At 38.2% G+C, this 19,409-nt stretch overlaps 1 protein-coding gene across 1 annotated transcript in view; it reads right to left on the reverse strand.

Moving 5' to 3' along the window:
• Positions 1–2,702: 2,702 nt before the first annotated feature.
• The window catches only part of LOC140830105 (uncharacterized), an 83,354-nt gene continuing 66,647 nt past the window's right edge, over positions 2,703–19,409 (reverse strand). Inside the window, exons 2-6 of the mRNA XM_073193389.1 lie at positions 4,521–4,778; positions 4,440–4,444; positions 3,782–4,377; positions 3,332–3,664; positions 2,703–3,217 (exon numbers count right to left, since the gene is read on the reverse strand). Coding sequence (XP_073049490.1) covers positions 2,703–3,217; positions 3,332–3,664; positions 3,782–4,377; positions 4,440–4,444; positions 4,521–4,778 — 1,707 coding nt within the window. The remainder of the gene's footprint in view (positions 3,218–3,331; positions 3,665–3,781; positions 4,378–4,439; positions 4,445–4,520; positions 4,779–19,409) is intronic.

The raw sequence follows: 19,409 nt of genomic DNA on the forward strand, positions 1-19,409 counted from the left end.
ATCAAATAACAAACAATTTATGGCCAGTAAATTGCAGTGCATTAAATACAGAGAACACAAGTAAACATAAAATGGAATTCAATCAAATAAAATAACCACGTCAAATTATCGTGTCCACAAAGCTACGTCATTCTCTAGAATAGGAGATTAGTTCATCACGAAATCCAAGAGAAAACAAGACATGTTTATGACTCTAGACATCGCTACGCACTAAAACGAAGAAACAAAAGGAAAGATAACAAATCCGAAGTGTCGTCTCTTTCCCCAGATCCGTCGCTCTTCGTGTTTGCGATTATTCTTCGCACTCTGAATCTCTGTCCCGTGTATGCGCTCCGTTTCTCACCTCTTTTTCTTCCCAAGAAGGTGTAATTTCGTGTGTTTCAATGGTGACAGCTGCTCCCCTAGGTATTTCTCCCGTGACGGCTGCGTCCCCCTGAATGACCAAAGAATCGCGCTTTTTATACATTTCTGGACTCGCGGCGCGCGCTATGGCGCATGAAGTGGCGCGATGGCGCGCATGGTGTTGCTCATCTGCCGAGTGCTAGCTCGCGCGGGTGCGCGAGAGTTGGCGCGATGGCGCGCGTACCATTGTCGATCATCATGCATCTCATTGCGCGCGGCTGCGCGTGAACTCGCGCGGGCGCGCGCCTGTCCGAGGATTCATGGCAATTCATTGTTCTCTTGGTTCACTTGGCTTCGTGATCGCTATTTTCACCATTCCTGAAATGACAACAAACACAAACCAAAAAACGCATAATTCTGTTCGAAACAAGCATAATTCAAAATGGATTCTAATATAAATTTAGTGCAAAACTTGCACTTATCAAACCCCCCAAACTTGAACTTTTGCTAGTCCCGAGCAAAATAGAATAAAAACAAGAAGTCAATTACTAAATAATGAAACTCTCAACAGTCATGGATTCGCAAAAAGTGATATTGGCCTCAGACTTATCTATTTTAATGTAATTCATGAATTCCCAAGAGTCACGTGTGTGTGTGATATGTCAATGTTCGTTTACCCCATCGAATGCTCAAATAGAGTTGTAATGCCCATTCGCCTTACAGAATCAAGAAATCCTCAGTTCAGTTCAACTTACACATCATCAACATAAACATTTGCATTCACAGATTACATAGGACTTTTTTGGTGATTATTTGGCTCGAAAGATGATCAACACAAATATGCCAAAGCTGAAATCACAAAATGAGATGCTTGCAAGCAAGTGATTAGAGTCTATACTCGTTGACAATGTTTTTCAGGTATCCATAAGCTTGATTTGAACAACTTTTCACCACTAGTATATTGGATAAATGTGACAAGGTTAATAGGTCTTGTAGGCTTGTAACGTTAGGCCACGGCTCACGGCTACAATAAAAGGTATGGAATTCAAAATTTGAGAGAAATAATTGAACTTCATCAACTTCACTCATTTTCATTTTCTTTTCAACCACCCTCCACTTTATTGTTTTCTTTTCATTCATATCCTTCATTTCCCATATTTTCTTTTTCACCACTTTTGATTCACATTTTTTTTTTTCTTTTGAACTTCTTTCAACACATTTAACTTTTTCTTTTCTTTTCAAGGAGTATTTGAATCATTACAACACCCATGAACTTATTTCTCTCAAAATTAGGTAGGATAGTAAGTGTATAAGCTTCATTAGGTAGTCGTTGTGGGAAGTAGAATAAATACAAGGGGGCTAATTGTGTGTCATTGACACATACCACTTGATTTTTTTAGTTGGCTCAAAATGGGACACTAGGGATATATCATGTTCATTTGGTAGGCTCGAAGGCTCAAAACGGTTCCAAAGATCGCCTAAATCATTCCTATGTCACATGTTATCCGTATTTCGCCTCGAAAAGTGTTCAAACAAGTTCTAGACTTCCGTCAATCCATTAGTCAACTCATACAAACCAATCACATGCAATTTTCAGCAAAAATGATATATGAAATAGGTGCACGAAGAAAATTTAAGCATCTCAAAAACTTCGAGTCTCAAAGGGCTACAATTGACAGTAACAAAGAAAACAGGCCCAAAGATATTGTGAAAAACCGCCTAGATCATTTCTATGTTTGTAAAAGTGTCAATCAATGTCATGCAAGAATTACCAAAAATCAGATATCCGTCGTCTGTTTAGCATCACAGGCATACAACTTGTCTCTAAGCAACAATAGTATCAATAAACATGACAGTGCAAAATATTTGTGACGCTTAGGTTCTCATGAACACATATAAATTTCAGGATCGCAATTAAGTTTTCATCATCGGTCACACATTTTACTTACATGACTTTTCCTAACAAATATAGAATGCAATAATAAAAATAATAATAAAAAAATCAAACTAACTACTGTGCAAAATAAAAAAAAATTCAGAAAAATTCTAACAAGCAATTTGTTACCCCCCAAACTTAAAGTATGCATTGTCCTCAATGTATAGAAATAAAGAATATGACAACACATACCTCGCTCCCGAATGTCAGAACTCGGGGCTCGAGTTGTTGTCCGCAGCATCTGAGTCATCCATTTCCATGGGCTGCGGCGGTGATAGATCTGGTGGTGGGTAAAATTAACAACTCAGGACGTAAAATAAAATAAAATAATAAAAACAAAATGAATGCTAAAGAAAATAAATTGTGGGTTGCCTCCCACACAGCGCTTGGTTTAACGTCATCAGCCCGACTATACCCATCCTGTTCATGGTGGATTGTATGCTATCTTGGATGCCTTTATTTCCACAAGCTGACCTTCAACTTCCATGGTCATCTTTCTTCGTTTCACGTCAATAATAGCTCCTGCAGTAGCCAAAAATGGTCGTCCTAAAATAGCACGAACATTCTGACTGTTCCCCATGTCAAGCACCACAAAATCAGCTAAAAGCCTTATTTTATCAATCTTAAGTTCAACATCTTCCACAACACCTAGCGGTGTCCTGATCGATTTATCCGCCATTTGCAAACTTAGTCCTGTGGGTTTGATCACACTCAGTCCAAGTTTCTCGCAGAGAAAACTTGGCATTACATTCACGCTCGCTCCCGAATCACATATAGCTTTTTCCACTAATTGCCCCCTTATTTCACATGGTATAACAAATTCTCCGGGGTCTTGCAGCTTCTGAGGAAGACTTCCTTGCATGCCCTTATTCTCTCCTCCAGTGATTGCCACCTCTTCCTTCTCTGTAGACTGAATGTTAGAGTGTAGGTTCTTGAGATCTTCAAGACCTTTTTTTTTTTGAAACTCAGCCTGTAATTGTAAATATCTCTGGGGGTAGGGAAGTAAAGAAATATCAATGCATTGATTTGACTCATACCTCTCAGATTTCTTACCTCGGGTTCTTTTGCTTGGAGTTGGCTTTTCATTCGGAACTTGTGTGAGTTCAACCTCCTTCTCTTCGCTGCCTAACATACCAATCTCCTCATGCTGCATAAAAATGGCATTCACCTCTCCCAGATTTGGATCTGCAGTCTTTTGTACTACGCCTGACGGTTGAGACGTAAGTGCATTCGTTATCTGCCCCACTTGTGACTCCAGGATTTTCAATGTCGCACCAATGCTCGCCATGTGTGTCTCAAGGTTGTCCAGTCTAGACTCAGTTCTAGACATCCTTTTACCAGATTCAACCACAAACGTTCCAACTAAATCTTCAAATGATGGCTTCCCTTCCCCATTTGATGTGTTGAACCCCGGTGGAGGATTCAACACATTCTTATTGTTTGCATAAGAAAAATTTTCATGGTTTCGCAAACCAGGGTGATAAGTGTTAGGGGGAGGGTTACCTCGATATCCGCCAAAGCCTCCAAAGTTCTTGTTGTTGATGTATTGCACTTCTTCAGGAATAGGCGACTCTTCGGCAGTCACCAGTGCTACATCAGACGTAGACTGGCCTGCTTTGTTCATTGCTGCAATCTGTGTGGTCAATGCTGAAACCTGTGCAGTAAGTGATGTGATTGGATCCACGGCATAAACTCCAGCAGTCCTCTTCACTCCAGATCTTTCAGATGGCCACTGGTAGCTGTTTATGGTCATCTGCTCAAGCAAGTCATAGGCTTGAGCAGGGGACTTGGCAAAGATCGTGCCACCTGCCGCTGCATCCACAGTTGTACGCGTTTGACCATTCAATCCATTATAGAAAAGCTCGATTTGCACCCAGTCTTCAAAACCATGGTTCGGGCATTTCCTCAACAGCTCCTTGTATCTCTCCCATGCCTCATACAGTTGCTCCAATTCAGTCTGCCGAAACGTGCTAATCTCTATCTTCAACTGTGCAGACTTTGCAGGGGGAAAGTATTTTGCCAGAAATTTTGTCGCCAACTCCTCCCATGTTGTGATACTTCCCAAGGGAAGCGATTGCAGCCATCCTCTTGCTTGATCCCTGAGAGAAAAAGGAAACAAGCGCAGTCGAATAATATCATCAGAAACACCATTCATTTTTACCGTATCTGTAATCTCCAAGAATGTTCTGAGATGTAGATGAGGATCTGAAGTAGTGGCTCCCCCAAACTGGTTCTGTTGAACCATGTTTATCAATGCGGGCTTAAGCTCGAAATTGTTGGCGTTGATGTTTCCTCGAGCAATGCCAGAATAATGCGTGTTGATCACTGGTCGGAAGTGATCTCTGATTGGTATAGCCTCAGGCGGCATCTGTCGGTCGTTTTCTCTGTTATCAGCCATCGCTTTGATTTCTTCCCTTCTCGCTTTTCTTAATCTTCTCGCAGTTCGCTCGATCTCCGGATCAAAAATAAGCAAATCAGGGCTGTGCGATCTTAGCATGCACTGTCAAACAGAAAAAGTGAATAAATCAAAAATGAAATAAAATAAAATATCTAAATTAAAATCTAGACTAATTGGTAACAATTCTGATATAAATTCAAATTTGACACTCCCCGGCAACGGCGCCAAAAACTTGTTGCGTGTTTTCACTACCGCAAGTATACGGTGCCAAGTTTTAGTACTGGTTAGAGTACAGATATCGTTCCCACGAGGAGTGTGTATAAAAATGTATATCAATTCTTGTAATTAAAATAGCCAAAACTTTATTTAGAAAAATCAATAATCAAATTGGTTTGTTTAAATGAATAGCTAGAAAACAATGACTCAATTAAATCACCGAATTGAGAAGTACCAATGAGATAAAATATCTAGAGAAATGATTTCGCAAAGTTTCCACGACAATTATTCACAGTTGAATTATTATTCCTGAATTCCAATCGATTAATGGCCAAGAACACTTAATTGTTTTATTCCCCTTTCCCAAGTGACGAATAAAGTGTACCGATTAAACTTCACTTTTATTATTCCTAATAAAAATCTAAGTTTAAAAGATAAATGCAAACAATGTTCTTACTAAGCCTCGCTAAAGTTATACGCCTTCCGAACGCTATAAACATTTAACGATGTGTTCTAATGATCTATAATCCTAGTTTCTCTCCCGAGTTGTAGAATTAATCAAATAACAAACAATTTATGGCCAGTAAATTGCAGTGCATTAAATACAGAGAACACAAGTAAACATAAAATGGAATTCAATCAAATAAAATAACCACGTCAAATTATCGTGTCCACAAAGCTACGTCATTCTCTAGAATAGGAGATTAGTTCATCACGAAATCCAAGAGAAAACAAGACATGTTTATGACTCTAGACATCGCTACGCACTAAAACGAAGAAACAAAAGGAAAGATAACAAATCCGAAGTGTCGTCTCTGTCCCCAGATCCGTCGCTCTTCGTGTTTGCGATTATTCTTCGCACTCTGAATCTCTGTCCCGTGTATGCGCTCCGTTTCTCACCTCTTTTTCTTCCCAAGAAGGTGTAATTTCGTGTGTTTCAATGGTGACGGCTGCTCCCCTAGGTATTTCTCCCGTGACGGCTGCGTCCCCCTGAATGACCTAAGAATCGCGCTTTTTATACATTTCTGGACTCGCGGTGCGCGCTATGGCGCATGAAGTGGCGCGATGGCGCGCATGGTGTTTCTCATCTGCCGAGTGCTAGCTCGCGCGGGTGTGCGAGAGTTGGCGCGATGGCGCGCGTACCACTGTCGATCATCATGCATCTCATTGCGCGCGGTTGCGCGTGAACTCGCGCGGGCGCGCGCGAGGTTCTGTCCGAGGATTCATGGCAATTCATTGTTCTCTTGGTTCACTTGGCTTCGTGATCGCTATTTTCACCATTCCTGAAATGACAACAAACACAAACCAAAAAACGCATAATTCTGTTCGAAACAAGCATAATTCAAAATGGATTCTAATATAAATTAAGTGCAAAACTTGCACTTATCACATATCTTCCGAGTCTCTCGTTAATGAAGATTAATAATCTTGGCTTAACAATTCTATAATTCTCGGGCATTACATTTCTCCCCCTCTTAGATCTGAGTTCGTCCTCGAACTCACCTCAAGCAATCCAAATCTACTAGAAGAAATGTATAACAGAGTTTAACATCCAAACTCGGTTCATTAGATTTATTCTGAAATATCTTCCTTGTATTCATCTTTTATTCTAATCAGGAATACAAAGTCAAGAAGTATCCTATCACAATACTTCTCACAATCCTTCTGACTGAATTCATCTCACCATATTGGTTATACAACATCCGTATATACCAACCTGTAAGTTATAACAAAACAATACTACCTGCAGTTGTTATCATGTTTGCTTATCCCAATCCAGGACATATTCAGTCTTTATCTTCAAATACCAATCGTCATCATCCGACGTTGGTGTCTTAAATCTATTCATGCTGACTATCTGGATAACTAGTGCTAACATCCAGCACTAAAGTTCTACCAATATCTGCCAATATCTGATTACTACACCCTGACTATCTGTCAATCTCTCTGACTACCTGCCAATCTGTAATAAATCTGCACAAGAGAGCTTATGATATAGTCTATCACAAGTACAACTCCATCAAAATCACAATCTGATATCATCTAATTCAATATTCTAATCCATCTGATTATTTCTTTGACATCGATCTATGTCATCTAGTTCTGTTTGTACGTAATCTGGTACAAACTGATAGATATAGATTGAGAAATCTATCAATCATAATCATATCATATCATAATCTAAAGAAAATGACGTTAATTTTACTACGAAAGCCATAGAAATGTACTCCCATTTCTATTCAGAAATATACAAATTCTGTAATAATCTTCTGATTTATATCTTTTTGTCTTCTTCTATTAGCAATTCAGACTTGTCAGTACAATTTCTGCCAACATTTCTGTACAAATTCTGTTACAACTGATTTAATCTGTTTATATCACGACTGTCTGTTCGAATATCATACATTCTCAACTATATGAATGAAAACTGAATCCACTACTATGCGGTTCTGACACTATCTGTGAGTTCAGATTCGAACTATGCTGTATAAACAAATCAGTGAAAAATCATAGATTAAGTAAGAAATACCTACCTGGTATTCAGCTCTGACTATCAATATCAAAATCTGTAACCAATTCTGAAATATTCTGATATCTTAACATAATCAGTCCCATATAACACAAAATCAAATATCTGTTATTCTGACTGATGCTCTGTTCTGATTATTACAAACAAATTCTGAACATTCTGATCACATGTCTGACTGTTTACACTAATCTGTATCAAACACTGATTCACAATAACAGTAATATCACATCAGGTTCAGAATAGAAAGACCCTATACAGATCTAGTGAGTTTACGAAAACTCATAAAATAACAAAATCAGGCAACTGTAAATTCTGGCTATCTAACCAATCCTCATACTGCCCAGATCAACTGCTATATCTTATCTGCAAATAACATATGCTCCCAACAATATAAGATATCGCACAAATACTGATGTAGAACAATAACAATACTCAACAGATATATATCAATGAGAGAATAAATAACCAGAATAAGATAATCTGCAGATAATAAATTTCTGACATTTCTGGAATTCTTGATCTTTCTGTCTTAACTGTCTAAATCAATCGATCTTCAGATACTGCATATTCTGAATAAACACTGTATCAATAACTGCATACCGGATTCATACCTGACCCATTTCTGTATACAATGATCATAGTTCTCTGAATATTTAACTCAATCTTCAAATATTCAATATAATCAATCAAATGCTGCAATATATCAATAAATCATAGATATACCAAGCATAATTTTCAGAATACCTCTGAACATAAAATCTATCAATTTAGAAACAGAACTGAACTATCTTCCAGAGAAATACTCAATCAACTGGATTTCTCAGCTAATGTTCTTTTATCTGTCAATTATATCAATTCTGTCAATCATTCTATACTATGTTCTAATATACCAGCAATACTTGGTATTGATTCAATTCTGAAATCTACCTTTCTGATATCAAACACATATGACATCTTATCTAGGCAAATACCAGTCATGTAACGACCCATTACAGGCCCAGTGGACCGCCCATACGGCCCACTGCCAACCGACCCAAGGCTATCCCGATCTTGGGCTCCCTCTATGGGGCCTTTGTCCCTCACGGGCTTTCCATAGGCGTCGTATGGTTACTCATAGAACTCTTAAACCCATGAACTTAAGTTTGTGCCTCCCCAGGATCGAACCCAAGATCACATGGATATATAGATACTTGGCACAATCCTGGTACCAATTGAGCTAGTAGCTCAATTGGTACCAGGATTGTGCCAAGTATCTATATATCCATGTGATCTTGGGTTCGATCCTGGGGAGGCACAAACTTAAGTTCATGGGCTTAAGAGTTCTATGAGTAACCATACGACGCCTATGGAAAGCCCGTGAGGGACAAAGGCCCCATAGAGGGAGCCCAAGATCGGGATAGCCTTGGGTCGGTTGGCAGTGGGCCGTATGGGCGGTCCACTGGGCCTGTAATGGGTCGTTACAAGTCAACTATTATATTACTAGCAATTCTGTCACTGCTAGACTCGATTTCAATGAATCTATTGAATACATAAGGATATCATCTGTTCCTTTTTGTAATAATCGAGTCATAAACAGTACAATAATTTAAGGAATTCTGGATCTAGAATCCTTACCGGAAAATCTCCGTTTATCAGCCAGATCTGGTCTGAATCTTACCGTTTCTGGCACACATTCTACGATATTTCTGTACTTGTTTAGCATATACATGTCAATACTGCAATCAGAATCATATAACACAAGTACATCACAATCTAGTTCAATCTCAGTCTTATCTAACCGTGGTATATCATGTCATAGAAATCTCTGATATCAACATATTCCTCAACAACCAAGGAATCAATACTACAGTAACCATTAATCCAACAGATATAGCATATCTCCATGCTATTCAATCACAGGTATTCATAAATAATGCATTAGTACATATCAATACCTATGCATATAATCATACAAGCAACAGTACCTGTGGGAATTCTGAGTCTGTTCTTCAGTCATTACCACCAATGACCCTGCTCTTTAAGATCTTCGAAAATGCCTCTGAGGACAAACTTTAGCAAAGTGTCCCGTCTTCTTACAGATATTGCACTTACCAAGCACTCCTTGGCATTGTTCTGTAGAATGTCGCCCTCCACACGTCCTGCAATACACTCCGGTATAGCTCGGACTAGGACTGCTAGAACTAGAGGAATCACTTCCTAACTTCTTGAACTGTTTCTTTTGAATCTTCAATGGTTCTTTCCTCTTATCACTGCTGCTGCCAATCTCAACTCTAGAAGGCAGTTGCTGTGGATTTGATGTTGGAAGATCATACGAGACTCCCTGTTGTCCTATCAGAACCGTTTCTGCTCTTTTGGCCCTATTCAAGGTATCAGCAAAACTACTCGATTGCTTCACATTCACCAATGTACGTATTTCAGGATTTACTCCCTGAATGAACTGACTAGATATAGCATGATCAGTTCTAGCTATAAGAGGGGGAAAACGTAACAAGGTGAAGAACTGTGCTAAGTATTCATCAATACTCATCTGACCCTGTTGTAGGTTTGCAAATTCTGCACTTCTGTCCTCCCTATATGACACGGGGAAGAATCTTTGGTAGAACTCAACCTTAAAAAATCTTCCATGAAATCACTGAACGACTCTGCTCTAAAGCTCCTTTGGTGAGTAACCACCATCTTCTGGCAGCTTCGTGCAACTGGTTCTCAATAAGCCTAATTCTACACTCATCTGTGAAATCTAGAAATTCAAATAACATTTCTATTTCTTCAAGCCACTTTTCACAATCTGCTGACGTCTCATTTCCCTTCAGAACCGGCGGCTGAAACGACTGGAACCTCTGTAACTGTGTTTCCATCTGAATTTCTGACACGTCTATCTGAGGTTCTGACCTACCTGTCTGATCATATGAAGTACTGCCTCTTTCTGGAATTCTTCTGGGCGGTACATCTGATTACCAAGCACATTAGTAATCTCGCACTACAAATATGTACCAATCTTTCTCTGATTATGATCATCTTACTGCTGATCATGAATCTGATCTGATTCATACTTAAGAATACATAATACCAATTCCAATCACATAATCAGGTAAACATGTATCTTAAAGCAGTAACACATAGTCTCATGCTAGCAGATAATGTCAATCAACATTAAATCAATCTCATGCTAGCACACACATGCAAGGAAAGAAAATTCATCTACCCCGCACTTTCTCTTCTATCTCAGTCTAAAGGATCTATCAGTTCTGACTATCTCAATCTAAAGGATCTATCACTAAAGGATCTATCGCTCTGATACCACCATTTGTGGGGACCCGGACGCTGATCTTTCTGCTCAATCATCTTTGGGATTTAATTATCAATTAAGATAAAACAGGGTCTAAATATTTTTCTTTTTAAAATGTAACTGCGGAAGGTAATGTAATCTAAACAATATCCATCTCTGTATAAAAACTACAGTTCAGTAGAAAAGTACAATAGTGTAAAACTTAAGTCTAAGGTTCAATTACTAAATTCAAATAATAAACCAAGTCTGCTACAAGTCCGGAATCACCACGCTAAACTCGTCTTCTCTCGTCATCTTCTCGACCCTGATCCAGCCCCACCTGTTGTCATGCACACATACAAAACAAGACAACAGCCGGATAACTCCGGTGAGAATAAATCCCAGTATAAAACATGGTAAGCATGTATATCAACAAACTAATTCATAAAACATGCGATCATGTATAAACACAATATATTTCATAATCTATGAAATTAAGCATGCAGCTCAAATCAGATAAACATGCATATAAACAATCTAAATCATAAAATCATGCTTGCACAACTGAAAGCAATAACGATGGGTCCCATGATCTAGGAGCCACATCCATATAAGCATGAAGTCCTAATCAAATCATGTCTAGACTTGACTCGATCTATAACTCTAGGGATCCCATTGTGAATAAGACGGCACTGTTTGTCACCTACCCTCCCAATCGAGGTGCTGTCCGTCTTATTCCTACTTCGGCCTGATCTGTATCCACGTCTACAAAGGGGCGGTGATCTTCCCCTAAGCTGAGATATCGCCGAACATCTAGAAGTCTGGATGATCTCGCAGACTTTCCTATCTTAATGCATGAATACACAATCTGTAAACAAGCATAATCATCTTAATGCAATGTAACATGATCTGTACACAAAGCATAGCAAGATTTGCATACAAGTTCTATAAACAAATCTATAAACAAGAATATAGTATGTGATTTATTGGGCAACTCAAATGGTGATCTCAATTGAGTTGTTTCTTCCCGAATATCACATGAATTATACCTTTGTCGTCCCCGTCTGAGGAAGACGAAGTCTTGAAGTCCAGTCTGTCCATATCCGATCTGAAATGACAATATAAATACACTGTATCAATGTGTAACTCAATTCACAATCTGTTCTGATCAATACTCAATTCAGTATACAATCTGATCAATGTCTGAACAAGATACAATCTGAGTCATATCAATAATATCACAATCTAATCGAAATCATATCTGAATCTGATCAATCTGTTTCCAGCATATGAATATCTAACAAATACATCTTCAGAGATGCTGAAATACAAAACACAGACATACGGTATTCTTTCTTCGATCTGACTTCACATATCTACTGAATAATCTATCCAGACATACAAGAATAATCATCTCTCTATTCTTCAATCAAGAACAATACAAATCTAGTGTTTAATCTCAATCAATATCTTCTGAAAATCATAACAATTGTATAACCAATCTATTCTTCAATCTGTCTTCGATTATACAATGATCACTACAGCAGAAACACCATATCTGAATCATATTCAGTTCTGACAACATCCTAATTTCAAAACATCGCAAAACGTAACGAAACTTACGTCCTTGTGTAGCTCCTGTTGAGAGGAGCTCAAAACTGAAGTCGGATTTGAATTCTGATAGACAGATCTTCCACAATCGCAAATCTAAAAGGCGTAAGGATTTTCTTCCAAGATTTCGCCTCCTTTCTGAATTTTCTGAGAGAAACACGTGCAATCCTCATATATATACTGCATGCAAAGTCTGAAACGTGGCTTAGTTCTTGCGCGGCATGTGGGGACCCGGGCTCTAATTCTTTTCTTTGGGATTAAAACGGATCGTTATTATAAAAAGTGGGTCAAATTTTTGCTTTTACATTAACTCAAATGAAAGCTAACATAAGAAGTCTCTATGTTACTCAACAACATAATATACAAACATAAGATACAAATATGTCTGGTTCCAAACCATATTCGACAACTAGTAATTAAATACAGTACATGCCAAAAGTACAACTACTAGTTCTTCTGCTATGCCCGAGATCACCACGCTATGTCCATCTCTCATCCTCTGCGTGACCCAGATCCTGCCCCACCTGTTGTTATGCACACATACAGACATAACAACAGCCGGAAAACCGGTGAGAACAAATCCCAGTATAAACATGTATACATGCATATAATCAATTAAACATGAAACATGCTATCATGAATGACATCATATGCACATGCAATGCAATGCGAATCACACCATGTCTGGACTCGACTCGACTAGAACTCTAGGGATCCCGGTGTGAATAAGACGTCACTACCTACCCTCCAATCGGGGTAATGAACGTCTCATTCCTAGACTTCGGTCTGAGCTGTATCAACGGCGGCAATAAGAGTAATGCCTACTCCTATGCTGAGATACACCGAAACGTCTAGCTATTTGACAATGCCTGTCAAAGACTCTCCTATCTTAAATGCAATGAATATCAATATGTAAACAACGTATAATCATATTCATATCTGAATATCATACTGATCATACATGCTTGAATACAATTCTGAAATCAAAGTCTGAAACGTGGCTTAGTTCTTGCGCGGCACGTGGCACCGCGGGTGCGGTCATACATGCACCGCGGGTGCGGTCCAGTCTCGTCGACTTTATCCAGATTTCCCGAAGCTTGACCGCGGGTGCACAGCCTACAAGACCGCGGGTGCGGTGTCACAGCGCGGGTGCGCTCCATCTAATACCGCGTGTGCGGTGTGTCTACGGGATTTGTACTTCATTTTCTGAACATGCACCGCGGGTGCGGTCGTGCTAGCACCGCGGGTGCGGTCGTGCAAACTTCTAAATTCTAGTTTCCTGATCATGTCACACCTGGTTTCTCAAATCTTTCTTCCCTCATTGCATGTCATGCATTCTCATATCTTCCGAGTCTCTCGTTAATGAAGATTAATAATCTTGGCTTAACAATTCTATAATTCTCGGGCATTACACAAGTAGTAGAAAACAACAATTTTGTGCCAAGTTTAGCCCATAAATTATTCCAAAAGTAACTCAAAAATCTAACATTGCGACGAGAAACAATAGTCCTAGGTATGCCATGCAACCTATCGACTTCTCTAAAGAACAAATCCGCAATGTTTGAAACATCATCGGTTTTATGACAAGCTATAAAATGTGCCATCTTAGAGAATCTATCCACAACAACCCCAAAATAAAGTCCATAGAAATGTCAATCCAAGTTCTTTTTAAGAATAGCACGCAAAAGTGTTCCCAAAGTTATATTGACAACTTCATTTTGTCCATCTGTTTGAGGATGACAAGTAGTAGAAAACAACAATTTTGTGCCAAGTTTATCCCATAAATTATTCCAAAAGTAACTCAAAAATTTAACATTGCGACGAGAAACAATAGTCCTAGGCATGCCATGCAACCTAGCGACTTCTCTAAAGAACAAATCCGTAATGTTTGAAGCATCATCGGTTTCATGACAAGCTATAAAATGTGCCATCTTAGAGAATCTATCCACAACTACAAAAATAGAATCCCTCCTCTTCTTAGGCCTAGGCAACCCCAACTAAAGTCCATAGAAATGTCAATCCAAGTTCTTTTTAAGAATAGCACGCAAAAGTGTTCCCAAAGTTTTATTGACAACTTCAGTTTGTCCATCTGTTTGAGAATGACAAGTAGTAGAAAACAACAATTTTGTGCCAAGTTTAGCCCATAAATTATTCCAAAAGTAACTCAAAAATTTAACATTGCGACGAGAAACAATAGTCCTAGGCATGCCATGCAACCTAGCGACTTCTCTAAAGAACAAATCCGTAATGTTTGAAGCATCATCGGTTTCATGACAAGCTATAAAATGTGCCATCTTTGAGAATCTATCCACAACTACAAAAATAGAATCCCTCCTCTTCTTAGGCCTAGGCAACTCCAAAATAAAGTCCAGAGAAATGTCAATCCAAGTTCTTTTTAAGAATAGCACGCAAAAGTGTTCCCAAAGTTCTATTGAAAACTTCAGTTTGTCCATCCGTTTTAGGATGACAAGTAGTAGAAAACAACAATTTTGTGCCAAGTTTAGCCCATAAATTATTCCAAAAGTAACTCAAAAATCTAACATTGCGACGAGAAACAATAGTCCTAGGCATGCCATGCAACCTAGCGACTTCTCTAAAGAACAAATCCGCAATGTTTGAAGCATCATCGGTTTTATGACAAGCTATAAAATGTGTCATCTTAGAGAATCTATCCACAACAACCCCAAAATGAAGTCCATAGAAATGTCAATCCAAGTTCTTTTTAAGAATAGCACGCTAAAGTGTTCCCAAAGTTATATTGACAACTTCAGTTTGTCCATCTGTTTGAAGATGACAAGTAGTAGAAAATAACAATTTTGTGTCAAGTTTAGCCCATAAATTATTCCAAAAGTAACTCAAAAATCTAACATTGCGACGAGAAACAATAGTCCTAGGCATGCCATGCAACCTAGCGACTTCTCTAAAGAACAAATCCGGAATGTTTGAAGCATCATCGGTTTCAAGACAAGCTATAAAATGTGCCATCTTAGAGAATCTATCCACAACTACAAAAATAGAATCCCTCCTCTTCTTAGGCCTAGGCAACTCCAAAATAAAGTCCATAGAAATGTCAATCCAAGTTCTTTTTAAGAATAGCACGCAAAAGTGTTCCCAAAGTTATATTGACAACTTCAGTTTGTCCATCTGTTTGAGGATGACAAGTAGTAGAAAACAACAATTTTGTGCCGAGTTTAGCCCATAAATTATTCCAAAAGTAACTCAAAAATGTAACATTGCGACGAGAAACAATAGTCCTAGGCATGCCATGCAACCTAGCGACTTCTCTAAAGAACAAATCCGTAATGTTTGAAGCATCATCGGTTTCATGACAAGCTATAAAATGTGCCATCTTAGAGAATCTATCCACAACTATAAAAATAGAATCCCTCCTCTTCTTAGGCCTAGGCAACTCAAAATAAAGTCCAGATAAATGTCAATCCAAGTTCTTTTTAAGAATAGCACGCAAAAGTGTTTCCAAAGTTCTATTTACAACTTCAGTTTGTCCATCCGTTTGAGGATGACAAGTAGTAGAAAACAACAATTTTGTGCCAAGTTTAGCCCATAAATTATTCCAAATTAACTCAAAAATCTAACATTGCGACGAGAAACAATAGTCCTAGGCATGCCATGCAACCTAGCGACTTCTCTAAAGAACAAATCCGCAATGCTTGAAGCATCATCGGTTTTATGACAAGCTATGAAATGTGCCATCTTAGAGAATCTATCCACAACAACCCAAAATAAAGTCCATAGAAATGTCAATCCAAGTTCTTTTTAAGAATAGCACGCAAAAGTGTTCCCAAAGTTATATTGACAACTTCAGTTTGTCCATCTGTTTGAGGATGACAAGTAGTAGAAAACAACAATTTTGTGCCAAGTTTAGCCCATAAATTATTCCAAAAGTAACTCAAAAATTTAACATTGCGACGAGAAACAATAGTCCTAGGCATGCCATGCAACCTAGCGACTTCTCTAAAGAACAAATCCGTAATGTTTGAAGCATCATCGGTTTCATGACAAGCTATAAAATGTGCCATCTTAGAGAATCTATCCACAACTACAAAAATAGAATCCCTCCTCTTCTTAGGCCTAGGCAACTCCAAAATAAAGTCCAGATAAATGTCAATCCAAGTTCTTTTTAAGAATAGCACGCAAAAGTGTTCCCAAAGTTCTATTGACAACTTCAGTTTGTCCATCCGTTTGAGGATGACAAGTAGTAGAAAACAACAATTTTGTGCCAAGTTTAGCCCATAAATTATTCCAAAAGTAACTCAAAAATCTAACATTGCGACGAGAAACAATAGTCCTAGGTATGCCATGCAACATAGCGACTTCTCTAAAGAACAAATCCGCAATGTTTGAAGCATCATCGGTTTTATGACAAGCTATGAAATGTGCCATCTTAGAGAATCTATCCACAACAACCCTAAAATAAAGTACATAGAAATGTCAATCCAAGTTCTTTTTAAGAATAGCACGCAAAAGTGTTCCCAAAGTTATATTGACAACTTCAGTTTGTCCATCTGTTTGAGGATGACAAGTAGTAGAAAACAACAATTTTGTGCCAAGTTTAGCCCATAAATTATTCCAAAAGTAACTCAAAAATTTAACATTGCGACGAGAAACAATAGTCCTAGGCATGCCATGCAACCTAGCGACTTCTCTAAAGAACAAATCCGGAATGTTTGAAGCATCATCGGTTTCATGACAAGCTATCAAATGTGCCATCTTAGAGAATCTATCCATAACTACAAAAATAGAATCCCTCCTCTTCTTAGGCCTAGGCAACTCCAAAATAAAGTCCAGATAAATGTCAATCCAAGTTCTTTTTAAGAATAGCACGCAAAAGTGTTCCCAAAGTTCTATTGACAACTTCAGTTTGTCCATCCGTTTGAGGATGACAAGTAGTAGAAAACAACAATTTTGTGCCAAGTTTAGCCCATAAATTATTCCAAAAGTAACTCAAAAATTTAACATTGCGACGAGAAACAATAGTCCTAGGCATGCCATGCAACCTAGCGACTTCTCTAAAGAACAAATCCGCAATGTTTGAAGCATCATCGGTTTTATGACAAGCTATAAAATGTGTCATCTTAGAGAATCTATCCACAACAACCCCAAAATAAAGTCCATAGAAATGTCAATCCAAGTTCTTTTTAAGAATAGCACGCAAGAGTGTTCCCAAAGTTATATTGACAACTTCAGTTTGTCCATCTGTTTGAGGATGACAAGTAGTAGAAAACAACAATTTTGTGCCAAGTTTAGCCCATAAATTATTCCAAAAGTAACTCAAAAATTTAACATTGCGACGAGAAACAATAGTCCTAGGCATGCCATGCAACCTAGCGACTTCTCTAAAGAACAAATCCGTAATGTTTGAAGCATCATCGGTTTCATGACAAGCTATAAAATGTGCCATCTTTGAGAATCTATCCACAACTACAAAAATAGAATCCCTCCTCTTCTTAGGCCTAGGCAACTCCAAAATAAAGTCCAGAGAAATGTCAATCCAAGTTCTTTTTAAGAATAGCACGCAAAAGTGTTCCCAAAGTTTTATTGACAGTTCTTCAGTTTGTCCATCCGTTTGAGGATGACAAGTAGTAGAAAACAACAATTTTGTGCCAAGTTTAGCCCATAAATTATTCCAAAAGTAACTCAAAAATTTAACATTGCGACGAGAAACAATAGTCCTAGGCATGCCATGCAACCTAGCGACTTCTCTAAAGAACAAATCCGCAATGTTTGAAACATCATCGGTTTTATGACAAGCTATAAAATGTGCCATCTTAGAGAATCTATCCACAACAACCCCAAAATAAAGTCCATAGAAATGTCAATCCAAGTTCTTTTTAAGAATAGCACGCAAAAGTGTTCCCAAAGTTATATTGACAACTTCATTTTGTCCATCTGTTTGAGGATGACAAGTAGTAGAAAACAACAATTTTGTGCCAAGTTTATCCCATAAATTATTCCAAAAGTAACTCAAAAATTTAACATTGCGACGAGAAACAATAGTCCTAGGCATGCCATGCAACCTAGCGACTTCTCTAAAGAACAAATCCGTAATGTTTGAAGCATCATCGGTTTCATGACAAGCTATAAAATGTGCCATCTTAGAGAATCTATCCACAACTACAAAAATAGAATCCCTCCTCTTCTTAGGCCTAGGCAACCCCAACTAAAGTCCATAGAAATGTCAATCCAAGTTCTTTTTAAGAATAGCACGCAAAAGTGTTCCCAAAGTTTTATTGACAACTTCAGTTTGTCCATCTGTTTGAGAATGACAAGTAGTAGAAAACAACAATTTTGTGCCAAGTTTAGCCCATAAATTATTCCAAAAGTAACTCAAAAATTTAACATTGCGACGAGAAACAATAGTCCTAGGCATGCCATGCAACCTAGCGACTTCTCTAAAGAACAAATCCGTAATGTTTGAAGCATCATCGGTTTCATGACAAGCTATAAAATGTGCCATCTTTGAGAATCTATCCACAACTACAAAAATAGAATCCCTCCTCTTCTTAGGCCTAGGCAACTCCAAAATAAAGTCCAGAGAAATGTCAATCCAAGTTCTTTTTAAGAATAGCACGCAAAAGTGTTCCCAAAGTTCTATTGAAAACTTCAGTTTGTCCATCCGTTTTAGGATGACAAGTAGTAGAAAACAACAATTTTGTGCCAAGTTTAGCCCATAAATTATTCCAAAAGTAACTCAAAAATCTAACATTGCGACGAGAAACAATAGTCCTAGGCATGCCATGCAACCTAGCGACTTCTCTAAAGAACAAATCCGCAATGTTTGAAGCATCATCGGTTTTATGACAAGCTATAAAATGTGTCATCTTAGAGAATCTATCCACAACAACCCCAAAATAAAGTCCATAGAAATGTCAATCCAAGTTCTTTTTAAGAATAGCACGCTAAAGTGTTCCCAAAGTTATATTGACAACTTCAGTTTGTCCATCTGTTTGAAGATGACAAGTAGTAGAAAATAACAATTTTGTGTCAAGTTTAGCCCATAAATTATTCCAAAAGTAACTCAAAAATCTAACATTGCGACGAGAAACAATAGTCCTAGGCATGCCATGCAACCTAGCGACTTCTCTAAAGAACA

Source organism: Primulina eburnea, chromosome 4, assembly GCF_022965805.1.
Source record: "Primulina eburnea isolate SZY01 chromosome 4, ASM2296580v1, whole genome shotgun sequence".
Lineage (NCBI taxonomy): Eukaryota > Viridiplantae > Streptophyta > Magnoliopsida > Lamiales > Gesneriaceae > Primulina > Primulina eburnea.